General features: G+C 40.5%; 1 protein-coding gene across 1 annotated transcript in view; it reads left to right on the forward strand.

Moving 5' to 3' along the window:
• The window catches only part of TEAD3 (TEA domain transcription factor 3), a gene marked incomplete at its 5' end in the record, with an annotated part of 391,612 nt that overhangs the window by 34,228 nt on the left and 334,332 nt on the right, over nt 1–23,052 (forward strand). The window contains 1 exon segment of the mRNA XM_044076584.1: nt 4,775–4,786. Coding sequence (XP_043932519.1) covers nt 4,775–4,786 — 12 coding nt within the window.

Below are 23,052 nucleotides of genomic sequence, written 5' to 3' on the forward strand. Positions count from 1 at the left end.
CTCTGAGCATGTTAGGTAGTTAGGTATAGAATGCACAGCATTGTTTGTGTCCCTGCTCTGAGCATGTTAGGTAGTTAGGTATAGAATGCACAGCATTGTTTGTGTCCCTGCTCTGAGCATGTTAGGTAGTTAGGTATAGAATGCACAGCATTGTTTGTGTCCCTGCTCTGAGCATGTTAGGTAGTTAGGTATAGAATGCACAGCATTGTTTGTGTCCCTGCTCTGAGCATGTTAGGTAGTTAGGTATAGAATGCACAGCATTGTTTGTGTCCCTGCTCTGAGCATGTTAGGTAGTTAGGTATAGAATGCACAGCATTGTTTGTGTCCCTGCTCTGAGCATGTTAGGTAGTTAGGTATAGAATGCACAGCATTGTTTGTGTCCCTGCTCTGAGCATGTTAGGTAGTTAGGTATAGAATGCACAGCATTGTTTGTGTCCCTGCTCTGAGCATGTTAGGTAGTTAGGTATAGAATGCACAGCATTGTTTGTGTCCCTGCTCTGAGCATGTTAGGTAGTTAGGTATAGAATGCACAGCATTGTTTGTGTCCCTGCTCTGAGCATGTTAGGTAGTTAGGTATAGAATGCACAGCATTGTTTGTGTCCCTGCTCTGAGCATGTTAGGTAGTTAGGTATAGAATGCACAGCATTGTTTGTGTCCCTGCTCTGAGCATGTTAGGTAGTTAGGTATAGAATGCACAGCATTGTTTGTGTCCCTGCTCTGAGCATGTTAGGTAGTTAGGTATAGAATGCACAGCATTGTTTGTGTCCCTGCTCTGAGCATGTTAGGTAGTTAGGTATAGAATGCACAGCATTGTTTGTGTCCCTGCTGCAAGCACGTTTGCTACAGAATGTACAGCATCATTTATGTCACTGCTGTGAGCACACATTTGCTGTAGAATGCACAGCATTGTTAATATTCCTGAGAACATGTTTGGTACAGGACACAGAAGAATCTGGTATTATTATCTAGAATTAAAGAGAATGTGAGCAATGTTCAATTGTAACCTGTTTTTTTGGTTAATAATGTGACTTTTGTGTGTGTGTTGAGGTGAGGTCCAGGCCTGCTGACCTCCGTAAACTGCCAGCTGTTTTCCCATGTACCATAGTCTGTTACTTGGTTCACTGTGTAGCATATAACCCATCATCAAGCAATTGCTCTCTACTGAGAGGCAGTTAACACTGCAGCTCTGCATTTAGACAACTGCTGGGACAACTGGTGTTTTCCATTTCTGTTTTGGAGACTTGTTTGGTATGTTTGAATGTTTCATAAGGATAGGAATGCATAGCAGCCACTTGTGAACCCCCACGTTGATTCCTGCCTGCCAGACCTAGTTTGGCCAAGGTGACCCATCTTTTCCCTGTATAATTGTTGTATGGTTATCAGTGCTTCTGTTGGCTTGCAGTGGAAAGGGAGGTCTCCACTGTATTTTTTCATCTCATCCTATATCCCTCATGAAAACAAAGAGGAGACCACTGGCTGCTAGATCTCTGTCACCCCCAGCCCGTAATGATCCCCCTGCAACTAGACCACTGACATTGGATCTCTCTCACCCCCAGTCCATGATGATCCCCCTGCAACTAGACCACTGATGTTAGATCTCTGTCATCCCCAGCGCATGATGATCCTCTTACAACTAGACCACTGACATCATAGACTGGTACCCTTCTTTTGTATCACTGGCCTACAGTACATCATAGAAGGGTATTCTTCCTTTGTATCACTGACCTGCATTACATCATAGACTGAAACCCTTACTTTGTATCACTGGCCTGCATTACATTATAGACGGGTACCCTTCCTTTGTATCACTGGCCTACATTACATCATAGACAAGTACCCTCCCTTTGTATCACTGGCCTACATTACATCATAGACTGGTACCCTTCCTTTTGTATCAGTGGTTTGCATTACATCATAGACTGGTATTCTTCCTTTGTATCATAGACCTGCATTACATCATAGACAGGTACCCTTACTTTGCATCACTGGCCTACATTACATCATAGACAGGTACCCTTACTTTGCATCATTGGCCTGCATTACATCGTAGACGGGTACTCTTCCTTTGTATCACTGGCCTTTTCACTGGCCTGCATTACATCATAGACTGGTACTGTTTCTTTGTATCACTGGCCTGCATTACATTGTAGATGGGTACTCATTGTATCACTGGCCTGCATTACATCATGGATGAGTACTCTTCCTTTGTGTCACTGGCCTGCATTACATCATAGACGGGTACTCTTCTTTTGTGTCACTGGTCTACATTACAGTGTTGCCTCAAAAAGACAGCAGCCTACAGTGTACCCCCAACACATAAAACTCTTCCGATCTCATAAGCTGCTTTGATCCCACTGTCTTATGAACTGTCCTGTTGGCATTGAATTCTGCTTCTGTGCTGCTCGGTTGGCCGGGCAACTCCACTGTCTTCACATATAGTAACTGTAGGGTATTTGCAAGAATAATAGGGTACACACTGAGTCCATATATAGATGCATTTGAATGCATTAGAGTGTCTGCAGAGCCAAAGAATATGCATTAACTCTGCTTATTTACAGCTGGAGTGTGAGGGGAATAATGGAAGATAGTGAATGTGCATCTGCAGCCATCGAGGTGTTAACACTTCCACTGTGGAGATGTAGAAGCTGTAGTTATGCCACTAGGGTATCATTACAAGCATGAAGGTTAGTAAATGTGTGCCTGCACTCTTGGAGTACTGGTACTACCATGAAGGGTATTATCAGAAACATGCAGGTTAGTAAATGGGTGTCTGCACTCCTGGAGTACTGGTACTACCATGAAGGGCATCATCAGAAGCATAGAGGTTAGTAAATGTGTGCCTGCACTCCTGGAGTACTGGTACTACCATGAAGGGCATCATCAGAAGCATAGAGGTTAGTAAATGTGTGCCTGCACTCCTGGAGTACTGGTACTACCATGAAGGGCATCATCAGAAGCATAGAGGTTAGTAAATGTGTGCCTGCACTCCTGGAGTGTTGGTACTACCATGAAGGGCATCATCAGAAGCATAGAGGTTAGTAAATGTGTGCCTGCACTCCTGGAGTACTGGTACTACCATGAAGGGCATCATCAGAAGCATAGAGGTTAGTAAATGTGTGCCTGCACTCTTGGAGTACTGGTACTACCATGAAGGGCATCATCAGAAGCATAGAGGTTAGTAAATGTGTGCCTGCACTCCTGGAGTACTGGTACTACCATGAAGGGCATCATCAGAAGCATAGAGGTTAGTAAATGTGTGCCTGCACTCCTGGAGTACTGGTACTACCATGAAGGGCATCATCAGAGGCATAGAGGTTAGTAAATGTGTACCTGCACTCTTGGAGTACTGGTACTACCATGAAGGGCATCATCAGAAGCATAGAGGTTAGTAAATGTGTGCCTGCACTCCTGGAGTACTGGTACTACCATGAAGGGCATCATCAGAAGCATAGAGGTTAGTAAATGTGTACCTGCACTCTTGGAGTAATGGTACTACCATGAAGGGCATCATCAGAAGCATAGAGGTTAGGAAATGTGTGCCTGCACTCCTGGAGTACTGGTACTACCATGAAGGGCATCATCAGAAGCATAGAGGTTAGTAAATGTGTACCTGCACTCTTGGAGTAATGGTACTACCATGAAGTCTGCTGAATTCCATGGTGAGGATGTGTTGTTACATTCAGCCTACAGTGGATATAAAAATTTTACACACCCCTGTTAAAATGACAGTTTTTTTTGTGATATGTATATATGTATATATGTATATATATATATATATATATATACATACATACATATATATATATATATATATATATATATATATATATATATATATATATATATAGTAATTAGATCAAAAGGTGCTTCAACAAAGTATTAGTTTAAGGGTGTGCACACCTATACAACCAGCGTGTTGTACGTTTTTTTTTTTTTTTCCTGTGACAGATTTGTTTTTCAGTTGAATTGTACATGTTATAGGTCACATTAAAGGTGGTAAAAGTTTTGAAATGATTTATTGTGGTCTCATTTTTTTATAGCACAAAATCCTGGCATTTTAACGGGTATGTAAACTTATTATATCCACTGTATGTCTGCACCTTACACTGGTGCTATAGATATACAGCGTCCTGACTCTTACTGCTGCCTGCGGTGCCAGTGTAGTTAAGGAGTAGGTTTAATATACTTCTGCGCCCTGAGGGTACTTACTGCTGCATGTGTGGGGTTACTTAACTTATTCTCACACCCTTGGGAAGATGACACAGCCACAAAATACACTGGTACCTCCTGCTGGACCAGCATGCTTTCCTGACTTAATCACCCTCCAACGAACCCATCACCATTATGGCAAACAAAAAAGCTGCATTTGCAGTCTTGTATTAGCTAAACCACTGTCAAAGCAGGACAGCTGTGAATTTGTGTTGAGGATAGACCCTGGATTATAGTTGTGCTCTGACTTGTAGCCTCCCTCCCCCCAGGATCAAGAAAAAGTACAGTAGTGAAATCTTACAGCAGGCTTTAGTTAGTCCTGTTTTCTTAATGGGCTTGGGTCTGCCCACCCTTCTGCTTGGATGCAAGGATGTTTGATTTTTTGTGATACCATAGTAAAGAATATGGATAGGGAGCAGTGTCTTTGTTTTATAAAACAGTGGCATCCCATCAAATGAGTGTAACTTTAATTAGAACATAGATGTGTTGCAGAAAATAGTTGCATTTTGTTGTATTTATCTGAACTTACACAGCTACATTAAATATTTTCTTTCTGTTAATACAGGCAATGAACTTGGTGAGTATTACTTTTATTTTTTGTTTATTTATTAACTGTTTCAAAATTACAAAATCTGTTAGGCTTATGCCACCAGCTTGCCTGTTTTTTGATGTTTTTGTTGGGGAGAGGGTTTAAAGGGCAGCTGTTAGAACAATGGAATAAACAGTTGTTGACTTCCAAACTGTTAAATTCAAGTTTGTGAAAATGAGATTGACAAATTATTCTGAACTGGAGTAATATCAGTAGTTTATGTAGCACTGAAATCTACTTATCTCTGATTAACACGTAACTTTGTCATTCATTTACAAAGTGTTTTCAAATTTGAGTTGGTGAAAACCAAATTAGTTCTCTTCAGTATGCAACAGTATAGTTTTTATCTTCTGTGTAGTTGCCCATTTATGTACCTTTCAAAGACTGAAATAGCTGACCTGCATGTATCAGTACTGTAACACAGCTGAAACTGCTGATAACACTCTTCCATTCATCGTTGCAGTAAGAATATTGCTAAAACACTGCTTCTTCATCCTACTCTGTTCCAACACTGCTTAAAAATATAATGCTTCACATTTTCACTGCTGCTGAAGTACTTTGTCCTGAGTTTAATAACTTTTTGGAAAGCTCCATTTCAGTACAGTAAATGTGTTTTCCAAGGTCTGTATATGTAGGAGTTGTGCTTATTCTATAAACACCACAGATTAAAAGTTGTCAGAAGATTTGTAGCCTGTAAGCTCTTCATATTCATTTATTTTTGGGAGACTGCCCATCATATTTCTACTGAGGAGTAAGGTGCACATTAGTTTGATGTAAGCTCTTCATATTCATTTATTGTTGGGAGACTGCCCATCATATTTCTACTCAGGAGTAAGGTGCACATTAGTTTGATGTAAGCTCTTCATATTCATTTATTTTTGGAAGACTGCCCGTTATATTTCTACTCAGGAGTAAGGTGCACATTAGTTTGATGTAAGCTCTTCATATTCATTTATTTTTGGGAGACTGCCCGTCATATTTCTACTCAGGAGTAAGGTGCACATTAGTTTGATGTAAGCTCTTCATATTCATTTATTTTTGGGAGACTGCCTGTCATATTTCTACTCAGGAGTAAGGTGCACATTAGTTTGATGTAAGCTCTTCATATTCATTTATTTTTGGGAGACTGCCCGTCATATTTCTACTCAGGAGTAAGGTGCACATTAGTTTCATGTAAGCTCTTCATATTCATTTATTTTTGGGAGACTGCCCGTCATATTTCTACTCAGGAGTAAGGTGCACATTAGTTTGATGTAAGCTCTTCATATTCATTTATTTTTGGGAGACTGCCCGTCATATTTCTACTGAGGAGTAAGGTGCACATTAGTTTGATGTAAGCTCTTCATATTCATTTATTGTTGGGAGACTGCCCATCATATTTCTACTCAGGAGTAAGGTGCACATTAGTTTGATGTAAGCTCTTCATATTCATTTAATTTTGGGAGACTGCCCGTCATATTTCTACTCAGGAGTAAGGTGCACATTAGTTTGATGTAAGCTCTTCATATTCATTTATTTGTGGGAGACTGCCCGTCATATTTCTACTCAGGAGTAAGGTGCACATTAGTTTGATGTAAGCTCTTCATATTCATTTATTTTTGGGAGACTGCCTGTCATATTTCTACTCAGGAGTAAGGTGCACATTAGTTTGATGTAAGCTCTTCATATTCATTTATTTTTGGGAGACTGCCCGTCATATTTCTACTGAGGAGTAAGGTGCACATTAGTTTGATGTAAGCTCTTCATATTCATTTATTTTTGGGAGACTGCCCATTATATTTCTACTCAGGAGTAAGGTGCACATTAGTTTGATGTAAGCTCTTCATAGTCATTTATTTTTGGGAGACTGCCCGTTATATTTCTACTCAGGAGTAAGGTGCACATTAGTTTGATGTAAGCTCTTCATATTCATTTATTTTTGGGAGACTGCCCGTCATATTTCTACTCAGGAGTAAGGTGCACATTAGTTTGATGTAAGCTCTTCATATTCATTTATTTTTGGGAGACTGCCCGTTATATTTCTACTCAGGAGTAAGGTGCACATTAGTTTGATGTAAGCTCTTCATATTCATTTATTTTTGGGAGACTGCCCGTCATATTTCTACTCAGGAGTAAGGTGCACATTAGTTTGATGTAAGCTCTTCATATTCATTTATTTGTGGGAGACTGCCCGTCATATTTCTACTCAGGAGTAAGGTGCACATTAGTTTGATGTAAGCTCTTCATATTCATTTATTTTTGGGAGACTGCCCGTCATATTTCTACTCAGGAGTAAGGTGCACATTAGTTTGATGTAAGCTCTTCATATTCATTTATTTGTGGGAGACTGCCCGTCATATTTCTACTCAGGAGTAAGGTGCACATTAGTTTGATGTAAGCTCTTCATATTCATTTATTTTTGGGAGACTGCCCGTCATATTTCTACTCAGGAGTAAGGTGCACATTAGTTTGATGTAAGCTCTTCATATTCATTTATTTGTGGGAGGCTGCCCGTCATATTTCTACTCAGGAGTAAGGTGCACATTAGTTTGATGTAAGCTCTTCATATTCATTTATTTTTGGGAGACTGCCCGTCATATTTCTACTCAGGAGTAAGGTGCACATTAGTTTGATGTAAGCTCTTCATATTCATTTATTTTTGGGAGACTGCCCGTCATATTTCTACTTCAATAGTAAGGTGCACATTAGTTTGATGCTTCTGACATTTGAAAACAGCAGTATATGAACATTCTGCTAAAACTGTCAGTGAACAAGGAAGGTTATTGAGTAAAAAAAAAAGTTTTGCATGTGCTGCATTCCCCGCATCCAATGTTACAGTACCTCTGCATGCAGGCACCATTTAGATCACTGTAAATGCAGTGGAAATTATTTGATCTCTAACAGTTATACATATATTTTTTAAGTTTAGTTTGTGCCATTGAAGTGTTTAGATTCACATGTATGAGATTCAGCAACTGTTTATGCATTGTTTTAATAGGTGCCAAGTTTAAATATATGCAAAGTTTCAATATCAAGTTAGTGATTCAGGTTTGGAAGTAGTTCCAGAGAGAGAACGAATAATATATTGAGTGGATGTAAGTTTGCATATGGCAGTAAAGTAATGTGAGCATCCGCAAATAATTCACTGCATGCTGAAGCTAAAATGCCTAAAATGCCATTTTCTCAGAACCGAAACTAAGGTGAAGTTCCAGAGACTTTGTCAAATATGCATATGCATTTATGGGGAAAGTAAAGGCCAGCTGGATGGCAAAACCATTTGTGTGTGTATGTGGGTCCTGTTCTGTGTACATTATGAATATAAACAAAACAGATTTAATTGTTTCAAAGTTCAGTGCATGATTTAAAATATCTAAAAAATTTAAATGTTAAGTTTTTCTGCAAGCAATTGATTTTTGGGGAGCTTTTGGGAAGGCTAGGACTCTAGCAATCTGCTGCAGCTTTCTGATTTTTGGGTTAGTAGTAATTAAGACTCAGTTATTGGCTGAAATGCAATGTAACATCAATAGTGCTCTCAAATGTGTTTGAAGGACTTACAAATGGGTCTCTTGCTTCATGTAGCAGAAATGGAGCATATTAGAGAATATTTGCTTTTGGAATGCTGAATCGCATGTAATTTGTAAGAAAAAACGTCTGGAACTGCACATCACCGTGTGTTTCTTTCCTCACCATTTGCTGTTATAACAGTTCAGCCTCTTTTAAGGAGGGCAGTGCCACCCCTTGCAAGTTCTTCATGTACACTGTTCGTAGTTTAGACCCCTTTGCAGATGTTACAAAAAGTGATTACTTTTTTTGTATTGTAGCTGTTAAATTGTTACCCTAGATGGCACATAAGTGCTACCAGTGATTTAACACTCTCATTTGTAATTTAAGCACATTGTAATGTTTCATGAAATGTTTTTGCTAGTGGATCATTTTCAGGATGCATGGACTTCACCTCTCCGTAGTGTAATATAATTTTATTTAACCAACTTCTCCCTATAAATATCTATAACTCTTATCATTGCTAATAGTTCTTTTTATCTTTAATAATTAACTTTCACATCTTTATGTTCCACTTTTTTATATGTTCTCTTGTATACATTTTCTGTGCAAGAGCTGCTTTATTGATTTCTCCAATATTCTTACAAATTCTTACTCACAAAGTCTGATTCCTAATTCAAGTGTTTGTCTTTTATCATTATTTGAACCACAAATACATTATTTTTGCAACCTGATGCTTTCAACAACATGTAAAGAAAATGTTTGGTCTCTGGGCAGTCTTCCTTGCATTGGTACGAGTGTGGGTACATTTGTACACAATCACCATTATGGATCTAGTGATCCACACCTATGAGTAGAGACCCAGAATTGCAATATAAAAGTCATAATGTGCAGAGTACTTCTATGCCTCTCTGCAGTATGTCTATGAATAAAAGGAAGATTGCTCAGAGCAAACATTTTCTTTACATGTTGTTTAAAGACCCAAAAAGAAAAAAATAGAACTCTTACTAGTCACCCCATTTGGGGGGGTTTCTTCATTTGGAAACTGCTGGGAATGCTCCTTCCATCTCCCTTTGATGTCCTGTGGACTGGTGAGCAAGTTGGTGCTCCTTCCATCTCCCTTTGATGTCCTGTGGACTGGTGAGCAGGTTGGTGCTCCTTCCATCTCCCTTTGATGCCCTGTGGACTGGTGAGCAGGTTGTTGCTCCTTCCATCTCCCTTTGATGCCCTGTGGACTGGTGAGCAGGTTGTTGCTCCTTCCATCTCCCTTTGATGTCCTTTGGATTGGTGAGCAGGTTGTTGCTCCTTCCATCTCCCTTTGATGTCCTGTGGACTGGTGAGCAGGTTGTTGCTCCTTCCATCTCCCTTTGATATGCTGTGGACTGGTGAGCAGGTTGTTGCTCTTTCCATGTGCTTTTGATGTCCTGAGGACTGGTGAGCAGGTTGTTGCTCCTTCCATCTCCCTTTGATGTCCTGTGGACTGGTGAGCAGGTTGTTGCTCCTTCCATGTGCTTTTGATGTCCTGAGGACTGGTGAGCAGGTTGGTGCTCCTTCCATCTCCCTTTGATGCCCTGTGGACTGGTGAGCAGGTTGTTGCTCCTTCCATCTCCCTTTGATGCCCTGTGGACTGGTGAGCAGGTTGTTACTCCTTCCATCTCCCTTTGATATCCTGTGGACTGGTGAGCAGGTTGTTGCTCCTTCCATCTCCCTTTGATGCCCTGTGGACTGGTGAGCAGGATGTTGCTCCTTCCATCTCCCTTTGATGTCCTGTGGACTGGTGAGCAGGTTGTTGCTCCTTCCATCTCCCTTTGATGCCCTGTGGACTGGTGAGCAGGTTGTTGCTCCTTCCATCTCCCTTTGATGTCCTGTGGACTGGTGAGCAGGTTGTTGCTCCTTCCATCTCCCTTTGATGCCCTGTGGACTGGTGAGCAGGTTGTTGCTCCTTCCATCTCCCTTTGATGTCCTTTGGACTGGTGAGCAGGTTGTTGCTCCTTCCATCTCCCTTTAATGTCCTGTGGACTGGTGAGCAGTTTGTTGCTCCTTCCATCTCCCTTTGATGTCCTGTGGACTGGTGAGCAGGTTGTTGCTCCTTCCATCTCCCTTTGATGTCCTGTGGACTGGTGAGCAGGTTGTTGCGCCTTCCATCTCCCTTTGATACCCTGTGGACTGGTGAGCAGGTTGTTGCTCCTTCCATCTCCCTTTGATGCCCTGTGGACTGGTGAGCAGGTTGTTGCTCCTTCCATCTCCATTTGATGCCCTGTGGGCTGGTGAGCAGGTTGTTGCTCCTCCCATCTCCTTTTGATGCCCTGTGGACTGGTGAGCAGGATGTTGCTCCTTCCATCTCCCTTTGATGTCCTGTGGACTAGTGAGCAGGTTGCTGCTCCTTCCATCTCCCTTTGATGCCCTGTGGACTGGTGAGCAGGTTGTTGCTCCTTCCATCTCCCTTTGATGCCCTGTGGACTGGTGAGCAGGTTGTTGCTCCTTCCATCTCCCTTTGATGTCCTGTGGACTGGTGAGCAGGTTGTTGCTCCTTCCATCTCCCTTTGATGTCCTGTGGACTGGTGAGCAGGTTGTTGCTGCTTCCATCTCCCTTTGATGTCCTGTGGACTGGTGAGCAGGTTGTTGCTCCTTCCATCTCCCTTTGATGCCCTGTGGACTGGTGAGCAGGTTGTTGCTCCTTCCATCTCCCTTTGATGCCCTGTGGACTGGTGAGCAGGTTGTTGCTCCTTCCATCTCCCTTTGATGTCCTTTGGACTGGTGAGCAGGTTGTTGCTCCTTCCATCTCCCTTTGATGTCCTGTGGACTGGTGAGCAGGTTGTTGCTCCTTCCATCTCCCTTTGATGCCCTGTGGACTGGTGAGCAGGTTGTTGCTCCTTCCATCTCCCTTTGATGTCCTTTGGACTGGTGTGCAGGTTGTTGCTCCTTCCATCTCCCTTTGATGTCCTTTGGACTGGTGAGCAGGTTGTTGCTCCTTCCATCTCCCTTTGATGTCCTTTGGACTGGTGAGCAGGTTGTTGCTCCTTCCATCTCCCTTTGATGCACTGTGGACTGGTGAGCAGGTTGTTGCTGGCATCCTTTATGAAGCATGTCTGACTATCTTCTTTATCTTTGTCTTTTTGCTTTGCAACGTGATAGTTTCTTTGTGCCATCTACTGAGTCACTTTCCAGAAGCTGGTAGAGTGCCTCTGATGTCTTGTTCTTTGTTATTGCAATGCCTTTCTTAGCCTCTTTGTTAGCCAACCAGTATTCCTTCCTAGCCTAGTCTGTCTTTTCTGTCTTCTGCTTTTTACTGCACTCCTTCTTCCTTTTGATGACTTTTTGGAGTTCTGCGTTCCACCACCAGTTTTCCTTATGCACGTTATTTGCATACCTGGCTTGGCTGCATATCTGTTCTGTTGTCCTCATACATGCTGTTTTGAGGTACTGCCATTCTTCTTCATCTCCACCCATTTCTTCTTCATTTTTGTCTCCTCCTCCTCCTTGAGGTGCTAGAGCCTTGAGTAATTTTTTGAACTGTTTTGCTTTCTCTCCAGTCAACTTCTAGGTTTTCAGCCTTGTCTCTATTGACCTTAGACCCTTCTCTGACCACTGCTTGCAGCTGACAGTGGTAACTAGTGGCTTATGCTGTAGGCTGACTGTTTCACCAGGGATGACTTTGTAATCTCTGAATCTACCCTAGTCCCCTATACTTACTAGGAGGAAGTCTACCTGAGTTGTATGTTGGCCACTCTTGTATGTGATCTTGTGATTGTCTCTCTTTAAGAACCACGTGTTGACTACCATCAAGCCATTTGCCAGACAGAAGTCTAGAGTGGCCTCTCCTTTATTTCTGTTGTCCCACCCATGTGGACTTAGGCAGTCCTCATATCCTGTTCTGTCTGTCCCCATGTGTGCATTCATGTCACCCATTTTCAACACCAATTCATGTTGTCCTGCTTTATCTAGTAAGTCCTGTAATTGCTGTCTGAATGCACTCTTTTCCTCACTATCACAACCCTGCTGTGGGGCATAGGCTGAGATTATGAATACTGCCCTATCATTACACTGGAGTCTGATTGCCATGAGTCTGTCACTAATTCTGATGATATCCCTCACTGCCTTCCAAAGCCACTCTCTCCACACCATTACTAGCCTGTCCCCCTCCTGAGTAGTAGGCTCTGCATCCCAAGCAAAGTTTCATGGATATATAGGATGTCCAGCCTTCTCCTTACCATTGTCTTATCCACTTCCAGGCTTCGTCCTGTCTGTGAACCTACATTGAGTGATTGAGTGAAGCAGTTCCTAGTTCATGTTTGGTAGGATGATTGGTTTTATTTCCAGCTCCCAGGTAACCCAAGCTAGGCAGCTGGCCATCGACTGGCCAGTAGCTTATTGACCCAGGGCTGCTGGACTTTATGATGCGACACACTGGCTAACAGGGGCACATCCATCCCTCCCACCATTAGCATGGGTCCCTGGTATAGCTTGGAGCAGGCCGGGCCGTCAACCCACTTATCACTGGCAAATACCCATGCCCATTTGGTTAAATTAGTCAACAAGACTAAATCACCTAGAGCCATATTTTACACCATTGAGTGGCAAGTCCTGCCATGGTTCACAGTCTGTGGTCCATGTTCTGCTATGCTGAGGATACTGTGTACCACGGTAGATGCCCAAAGCAGTTGGTTTATACAACCCTTCTCCCTATAGGACACTGTGTAGAGTTTGTGCTGCTGCCCATAGCTCCATTCTTTAATGAGTCTGAGATGGAAACACACAGCACATTTATTGGAGGTGGGAAGAACCCCATATAGACACAGGGAAGACATGCTAACTCCAAACAGGCATTAGCCAGAGGTCAGGATCAAACTTTGTACCTTGTGCATGGACAGCAAACATCTTAACCATTATGCCAGCAATACCTTAAAGGGAGTCTGCATCTTAGACCACTATGGAAGCCTGTACCCCCCACCCCCACCCCTCGGGCCCTCAGTTTCCTGCTGGAAAAGCTTGCTCTGTCTCCCTTTGAATCAGCAGTCTCAGCAAATCTCACATTCTGCACATGGAAGACTATTCTACTTCTGGCTCTGAATTCAGCTAGGAGAGTCTCAGAGCTATAGGCACTCATGGTCATTCCTATTTTTCTTATTTTTCACAAGGACAGGGTGACCCTGAGGGCTAATCCTTCCTTCATGCCAAAAGTAGTGAAGTAGCTGTGTTTTAACGAGGCCATCAACTTTCCTGCTTTCTTTCCCAAATCACAGAAATGGAGAGTTTTGGAGAAAACTCTCTCACTCCTCAGATGTTGACAGACAGCTGAGTTTCTGTTTGGATAAAAGCAAGTTTGTTTGTAAGTGTGATCAGCTGTTTGTCTGTATATTTATGGACTTAAAGCTGGGCCATCCAGTATCTAAGCAAACTGTTGCACACTGGATTTCTAAGTCCATCTCCTTTTGTTACTCTCTGCATGGCAAACCTTTAGCCTTGTGTCCTCACACTCACTCTACCAGGGCAATGGCATCCTCTGGGGCCTTCCACAAATGAGTGGACACTAGGGCCATATTGCAAGCTGCCACCTGATCTTCATTGCACACTGTCATCTAGCATTACAAGACTGATGCCTTTCCAAGGTCTAGGGCAGCATTTGCTAGGTCAGTCTTCTCTGGTCTCTTGGTGTACTATTCATGTGTTATCCCCCCACATTTCTTTCACCTCTGAATTTCACCCACTTATTTTGAATACTTCAACAGTCATTTCAGTCAGGACATAATACAGTTGTGTAAAGGCTTAACATAACTGTAGGTGTCCTATTGATCACTGTTGTAGTATTTCTTCCCAACATTCTTCCCCTATTAGTTGGTCCCTGTCTTCTGCATTGTAGCATGACCCTAGTACTGAGGGGGCTCGTTACCACTTCAGGCTTGGCCCTCCTAGCTGACCAGTCACTCTCTCTCAAGGGTCTTCAGGCTGCAGATTTGGAGATGGTCTGAAGATCTATGCTCATATGTCTGCCTATGTACCCTTACTGTTGCAAACTGAGGTCACGTGTCACACATACGACCTAAGGAAGGTTAGGCTTTTGTTTTTTTTTAATCGCCTTTATTGAATTAACACTTGTGACATAGGCAAATTTACATTTATGTAAAAGTAGTCAGACTCTATTAACAAGTTCATGTTCACAAACATTATACTTCACATATATGGCTATAAATCATGCAACCTAAGCAGCATTACTTAAAATTATTCAATTCCTGCTCCCCCCTTTTTTTTAAACAAGAAACATTTTTTTAAACCATCACTTATGACATAGGCAGTCATACATTTATGTAATTGAAAACAAACCACACCAACACAATCCAAGTTGCAAGCGTTTTACATCACCAACCATACTGACACACCCCCAGTTGCAAACATTATACATCCCTTACAGTCTACTCAGTCATTTTCAGTCAAACATTACATAGTTCATTTAAGTCCTGCCTTCTTTTAAACCTCATTCCTCCCCTGAATGTATTATTCCCACACGTCCCATTTTTTCTTATGTAGTTTGCTAGTGTGCATTCGCTGTTGTGAGTTCAATGTTCTGCTTGGAGATTGCACTACAGTCATAGCCGGCCTTAGGCATAGGGCAACTAGGTGTCCACCTAGGGCACCAGTCTAGCAGGGGCACATTTCTAGTATTTATTTGGTGTAGGAAGACCAGGATGGGGGCACCTTGTAGTGTGGTGGGGGGCACTGTGGGGTCCTTTTGCCTAGGGCACCAGTTCACCTAAGGCCACTCCTGACTACAGTGGGAATCGGGAAATGTACCCTTTTCTTCACTGTAGTGCGATCTCAGAGTTTGTATATATATAAGTAGGGGGTGTGGAGGGTGCAGGGGGGCTTGCCCCCTTGCAAAACATTCTTTGGAAATTACTGGACTACAAGGTACATTGAGTAATGTCGACGATGTCGAATATGGGAAATTACTGGACTACAAGGTACATTGAGTAATGTCAATGTCGAATATGGGAAATTACTGGACTACAAGGTACATTGAGTAATGTCGACGATGTCGAATATAGGAAATTAGTGGACTACAGGGTACATTGAGTAATGTCGACGATGTCAAATATAGGAAATTACTGGACTAGAAGGTACATTGAGTAGTGTCGACGATGTCAAATATGGGAAATTACTGGACTACAAGGTACATTGAGTAATGTCGACGATGTCGAATATGGGAAATTACTGGACTACGAGGTACATTGAGTAATGACGATGCCGAATATGGGAAATTAGTGGACTACAAGGTACATTGAGTAGTGTCGACAATGTCGAATATGGGAAATTAGTGGACTACAAGGTACATTGAGTAGTGTCGACAATGTCGAATATGGGAAATTAGTGGACTACAAGGTACATTGAGTAATGTCGAAGATGTCGAATATGGGAAATTACTGGACTAGAAGGTACATTGAGTAATGTCGACGATGTTGAATATGGGAAATTACTGGACTACAAGGTATATTGAGTAATGTCGACGATGTCGAATATAGGAAATTAGTGGACTACAAGGTACACTGAGTAATGACGATGTCGAATATGGGAAATTAGTGGACTACAAGGTACATTGAGTAGTGTCGACGATATCGAATATGGGAAATTAGTGGACTACAAGGTACATTGAGTAATGTCGACGATGTCGAATATGGATGTGTCGACATTTCCATTTTCTTCATTTTGTCTAGGCAATGTTTTTATTTTCAGTAATTTTTTTCAATTACAGTGGATATAAAAAGTGTACACCCCCTGTTAAATTGCCAGTTTTTTGTGATATAAAAAAATGAGACCAAATTAAATCATTTCAGAACTTACACACCCTTAAACTAATACTTTGTTGAAGAACCTTTTGATTTAATTACAGCATTCAGTCTTCTTGAGTACACACCTGCCATCAATTAAAGAGACTCTGATTAACCCCAAGTAAAGTTCAGCTGTCCTAGTAGGATTTTCCTGACATTTACTCAGTTGCCTGCTACAGCAAAAGCCATGGTTTGCAGAGAGCTTACAAAGCATCAAAGGGATCTCATTGTTGAAAGGTATCAGTCAGGAGAAGGGTACAAAAAAATTTCCACAGTGTTGGATATACCATTGAACATAGTGAAGACAGTCATCAAAAACTGGAGAAAATATGGGACAACAGTAACATTGCAAAGAACAGGGCGTCCCTCCAAAATTGATGAAAAGACAAGACAACAACTGGTCAGGGAGGCTGCCAAGAGACCTACAGCAACACTGAAGAAGCTGCATGAATTTCTGGCAAGTACTGGTTGTGTACTACATGTGACAGCCATCTCCCGTATTCTCCATATGTCTGGACTATGGGGTAGGGTTGCAAGATGGAAGTCTTTTCTTACACAGAAAAACATCCAGACCCAGCTAAAATTTGTAAAACAATACATCGTCTCCCAAAAGCATGTGGGAAAATGTGTTATGTTCTGATGAGACCAAGGTTGAACTTTTGGCCACAATTCCAAAAGGTACATTTGGCACAAAAACAACACTTCACATCACCAAAAGAATACCATCCCCATGATGAAGCATAGTGGTGGCAGTATCATGCTTTGGGGTTGCTTTTCTTCAGCTGGAACTGGGGCTTTAGTCAAGGTGGAGGGAATTATGAACTGTTCCAAATACCAGTCACTTTTGGCCCAAAACCTTCAGGCGTCTGCTATGAAGATGAAGAGGAATTTCACCTATCAACACAATGACCCCAAGCATACATCCAAATCAAAAGAATGGAATTCACCAGAAGTAAATTAAAGTTTTGGAGTGGCCCAGCCAAAGCCCAGACCTAAATCTAATAGAATATCTGTGGGGTGCCCTGAAGAGGGCTGTGTACAAGAGGTGCCCTTGCAATCTGACAAATCTGGAGTGCTTTTGCAAGGAAGAGTGGGCAAATATTGCCAAGTCAAGATGTGCCCTGCTAATAGACTCCTACCCAAGAAGCCTGAATGTTGTAATTAAATTAAAAGGTGCTTCAACAAAGTATTAGTGTAAGGGTTTCAACACTTGTGAAACCAGCTTATTGTACGTTTTTTATTTTTTTATATTTTTCCCCTAACAGATTTGTTTGTTTTTCAATTGAATTGTACAGGTTATAGGTCACATTAAAGGTTGGAAAAGTTTTGAAATGATTTATTGTGGTCTCATTTTTTTATATCACAAAAACCTGGCATTTTAACAGGGGTGTGTAAACTTTTTATATCCACTGTACGCCATCACTTGACCGAGTGATTTTCAGAAATGTGATAGTAAACCTAAAAAAGAAACATGGACATGGGAAATAAAGAGATCTGATATGGTGCAATATTTATGCAAAGGAGATAGCCAAGCTAATCATTTCAAAAACCGCAGCTCCCAGGTATGGAAAATTTCACAATACAAAAAATAAGATCACAAAGGTGGGGCATAGAACAGAAAATTAATAAAGTAGAAGTTAAGCAAATCAAAGCCGAAGTTATGGAATACCTGTGAAGTGAAAGATTTAGTGTCGAAAGTCTAACTCAGGTTATGATTCAGCATGATTGAACGAGTCCCCAAACTGAAGAGGAAACAGGTGGAGTGGGAGACATCTGAAGAAGAAATATGGACATGGGGAAAAAAACAGATTTAATATCGTGCAATATTTATGTAAAGGAGAAAGTAAAACTAATCAATACAAAATGTGGCAGCAAAGATATTTGAAGAGAAAGACGGGTAAAGGCATCTGAATATGGAACGTTTCACAATACAAAAAATAAGACAACAAAGGGAGAAAGTAGAAAAGAGAATTAATAATGGAGAAGTTAAAAAAATAGAAATGATGGCTTACCTGCAAAATGAAGGAATTACTGTAAAAAAACAGCTCTGGTAACATCACAGCATAATAGAACAAGGAGTATCCAAATTAAACAGAAACTAGTAGAAATGGAAGCATCTGATCAGTTGCCATATGAAGATACTTTGGAGCCTTCAGCAGGAAACCAGTACAAACATTCAGTTGGAATTGCACAACAAGGGAAGAATGAAACCGTGGCAACTCTGACACAGTCAGTGTTGTGGAGTGATAGGCCTGTGAGTCCCCATATGAAAGAGCAACAGATAATGCAGGCTACAGCTGAAGAGATAATGTTACAGGTATATGTTCTGGAACTTTCTATAGAATGGCCACAGGAAACCAAGAACAAAGTTTATGCCCTCACTTTAGAAGACAGTGATCTAAGGGAAGTGTTGCTTGATTTAATAGAGATGGATAGACGTGTTAAGGTTGATGAAAGAAAAAGATAACAGAAAGTAAATGGTAATCAAGACTGTTAACAGAAATTCATGTGATGTAACAGAAGTAAATAGGATATATTACAGTGCAGCTCATTTAATTACAGATATAGTCTTACCACAAAAATACAGGGCAGTAAGGGAAAGGAAGGGGAGAAATCAAATGCCGTCATGGAAGCATCGAATATGTTAGAGTATTGAAGAGGGAACAGATCAACAAAAATACTCAGAAAGACGGACATGATAAAAGTAATGTGCAGTATCAGAACAGACAAGTTTCTGTTGTATACTATTCAAATATCAGCACAGGCAGAAAAACTTAAAAATATGTGCAGATAAATAAAAAGAAAAAGTACAAAATAAGCAATTCATTAATGACCCCCAAAAGTTTTATAGGGAATTGGGAAACAAAGTAAAAGGAATAGAAACACCACCAAAAAGGAGCAATAGACACATTTTGGAGAAATATCTATGAAAACCATGTGTAACATAACAAAGCCGTTGAAAAGACAGAAGAAGTAAAAGAAACAGTAAAACGTTCAGATGTACAGGATATGAAATGAGATGTACAGGATATGAAATGAGATGAAGTAACAGCCAGAGAAATTGAATCAAAATTAAGAAAAGCTGCTAATAGGTAAACCCCAGGCCCAGATGCAGTACTTCACTTCTGGCTAAAAATATTAATATCTTTGCACAAAGATTTAGTCCAGAGTAAGAACTACTAATATGCGCATCCCAGACACCAACTTGGTTAACAATAGGAAAAACTTCTCCTTCTTAAGAATGAACCTGCAAGCTGTCTTAAAAACTATAGATGAATAACCTACCTTCCAATGATGTATAAACTATGTACTAGAACTGATACCAACAGACTATAGTCATTTAGAAGAAAACGTAATCATGGCAGTAAAACAAAAGGGTAACAAAAGAAAGCAATATGGAACAAAGGATAATTTTTTGTTAAATAAAGTCATAATGGACAATTGTAAAAAGGGGAAGAATCTAAATATGACATAGATAGATTACAAAAAACATTTGACAGCATCCTATATTTATGGACAAGAGTGCTTACAGATGTACAAAGTACACCCTACACTGATGGATTACATTACAGTGACCATGAAACAGTGGAAAACCACTTTACAGGTAAGCTATGATAAAGGACAAAGTATTATCCCAGGGATAAAAATTTAAAGGGGGATATTCCAGGGTGTCTTTGTCACCGCTGCTCTTTTGTCTTTCCCGTAATCTATTAAATTGCCTACTTAGTAGAGTAAGTCATAGTTACAAAGTGACTCACAGAAAACAACCAAGTGTAAAGACTTCTCATCTTCTTTATGTGGATGATTTAGAACTGTAGTTCAAGAAATGAAGGGCTGTAAGCACAATCGCAAGTGGTTAAAACTTTCTCAGATGATGTAAGAATGTTGCTTCGTCCTGATAAATGTGCAAAAGCAACATTTAAAGCAGGAAAGCTGTAGCACCAAGAAAATATCAGTCTGGGAAAGGAATGTGATATATAAAATATCAGTCTGGGACAGGAATGTGATATATAAAATATCAGTCTGGAACATGAATGTGATATATAAAATATCAGTCTGGGACAGGAATGTGATATATAAAATATCAGTCTGGGACAGGAATGTGATATGTAAGATATCAGTCTGGGACAGGAATGTGATATATAAAATATCAGTCTGGGACAGGAATGTGATATATAAAATATCAGTCTGGGACAGGAATGTGATATATAAAATATCAGTCTGGGACAGGAATGTGATATGTAAGATATCAGTCTGGGACAGGAATGTGATATATAAAATATCAGTCTGGGACAGGAATGTGATATATAAAATATCAGTCTGGGACAGGAATGTGATATGTAAGATATCAGTCTGGGACAGGAATGTGATATATAAAATATCAGTCTGGGACAGGAATGTGATATATAAAATATCAGTCTGGGACAGGAATGTGATATATAAAATATCAGTCTGGGATAGGAATGTGATGTAAAGAAACTCGAGCCGGAGGAAGTGTATAAATATTTGGGAATTGATGAAGGGTTGGCAGTAAAACATGAACAAATGCAAACAAAACTTAGCAGGAATGTTTTAGAAGACTATAATTTATACTGAAAACAGTCCTGCCATCTAGGAACAAAGTCAGTCCAAGATATGAACCAGTTTTCTCCTCCTGTTCTATCTTACACTTAGGAGTTTTGGGGTGATTAATTGACCCCCAAAGGCACCAGATCAGTTGCACAAGAAAACAAGGCAAATGCTTTACATTTATCAGATAATGTATAAAAATCATCATATATCAAGCTTATATATTCCTTGTTTTGAAGGAGGTATGGGCCTCCTCAAAATGGATTACATGTATAGATCTGCTATTGTAGGACTAAATACATATCTGCTTACTTCACAAGATCCAAACATAGTGAGAGTTTTAAAACGTGAGCAGAATAAGTCTACATCTGCTTAGTTTATCAGAAGCATATCGGTGTCAAGTGGGAGTGGAAATCAAACCAAAAGTAGGCAAAAATCAAGCAGCAACTGAATGTGCCAAAAAACAAAATAAAGAATATAAGGAGAAAGATCAGATGAGAAAACAAGAAATGTGGAAAAGGCGTTAATGTAGTTGTATGTACAGAAAACTCCTAGAACAGCCTCATGTCTATCAAGATCTGACGCAGGAATGGTTAAGGAGAGATGAATTTAAATCAAAATATGAAAGGTTAATATTGGTGCCCAAGACAGTGGACTACATACATGCTGGTTTACAAAGTACATTCAACATGTGGGAGAAACAGACAAATGCAGGTTCTGTAAAACAGAACTGGAAACAGTTGCACATCTTGTTGCTGGGTGTGATACAGTTGTGGCAGATGGGCTTTATATTGTAAGGCCTAATAATGTGGCAAGATGGTTGCATTGGGGATTGTGCAAACATTACAGTATTGAAGTAGCTGAGAAGCATGGAAACATGAGATACAAAACAGAGAGCGTGATGAAGTTTATATCACATGGGATCAGCCATTACCAACAGTTCAAAAAATAGATGCGAGAAAACTAGATATAGTAGTCCATTAAAAGAAGGTAAACGTAGCATTGATCACTGAAATTGCTACACTCAGTGATTACAGTGTCTTACGTGATAAAGTTTATATCGCATGGTATCACCCATTACCAACAGTTAAAAAATAGATGCGAGAAAACGAGATGTAGTAGTCCACTAAAAGAAGGTAAACGTAGCATTGATCATTGAAATTGCTACACCCAGTGATTATAGTGTTTTATGTAGAGAGAGAGAGGCAAAGTAATAAAATACCAGGCAGTGTGGATGAAGGATACCCAGACAGTTTTAATAGTAGTAGGAGCCATGGATTTCATAAAAAAGAATTTACAGCTGTATTTGGCTGCACTACTGATGCATTTAACTCCATATGAATTACAGGAGTGACTTCTGAACATATTGATGGTGCTGCAAAGAGCACTTTTGGCTAATATCAAAGACTGAAACAATACTAATTTCATGGACTTTAATCGTACTTTGACTTAGGAATGGGATCCATTCCCATCATGGTATTAGAAACCCAAAGGACTTGGAGAAAATAAACTGGCAGAAAATAACGGACAGTCCCTTTTCTTTTATCTTTTCTATGATAGTGGTCACTCCTAATATGTAGTAACTGGCCTGTCTGGGACATCCCTTTTCACAAGTTCATTAGATTGCAATTTAGTCAGCAATCTATCATTAAAAGCCTCTCCTTGTCTCATCCATAGAAAGCTTTGTGCTACACTGATGCCACAAAATCACTCTTCTCTCCTCGCCTGTATTAGCTGTTTACAAAATATAGCCCCCCACAGTTCCCAAACTTTCTTCAAATAGCTGTTGTTCAAAGGTACCATTTATACTTGTGGGGCAGAGGGCGGATTTCTACCAGACAATCTTTAACTCGAGTAATTGAAATGACCTTCATGCTAGAGTGAATTATTAAATTAAGAGTCTAGACTGCAGATTAACTTGAGAATCCTCCCTGAGTGAAACCTGATTGTAGAAGATGCCAGTTTTTCCTAGCTTCCCAATAGCCATATCTTTCCAGAGTGGATGGAACTGAGGAGTAAAGAGTGATTAGCGCTCCCAATGTAGCTGCTGTTGTGTGCGCTTCAAAGTCCTGAAGGCACCGAGTCCTGAGAGAAGAGGGAAGAGTAAGCAACTGATATTGTAGACAAGGATTTTTCCCCTTCCACAAATAAAACTCAGGAGAATTTTCCTCAGTTTAGCTCAAAAGTTAATGGATGATCTTAATGTGACCATAGAGGCAAAAGATACGATGATATTGCTTGAACCTATTGTAGGTCTAGAGAAATTATTTTCCAGCAGTAACATTTAAGCCTCTGCAAAACTTTTTAACAGATCGCATCAAATGCATCATCCAACATGTTCCTAAAAGGAAGGCCAAGGTATGTAACTACTTCTGATGTATC

The sequence above is a fragment of the Protopterus annectens genome, chromosome 7.part0, assembly GCF_019279795.1.
Source record: "Protopterus annectens isolate FY-2018-M chromosome 7.part0, PAN1.0, whole genome shotgun sequence".
Taxonomy (NCBI): Eukaryota; Metazoa; Chordata; order Ceratodontiformes; family Protopteridae; genus Protopterus; species Protopterus annectens.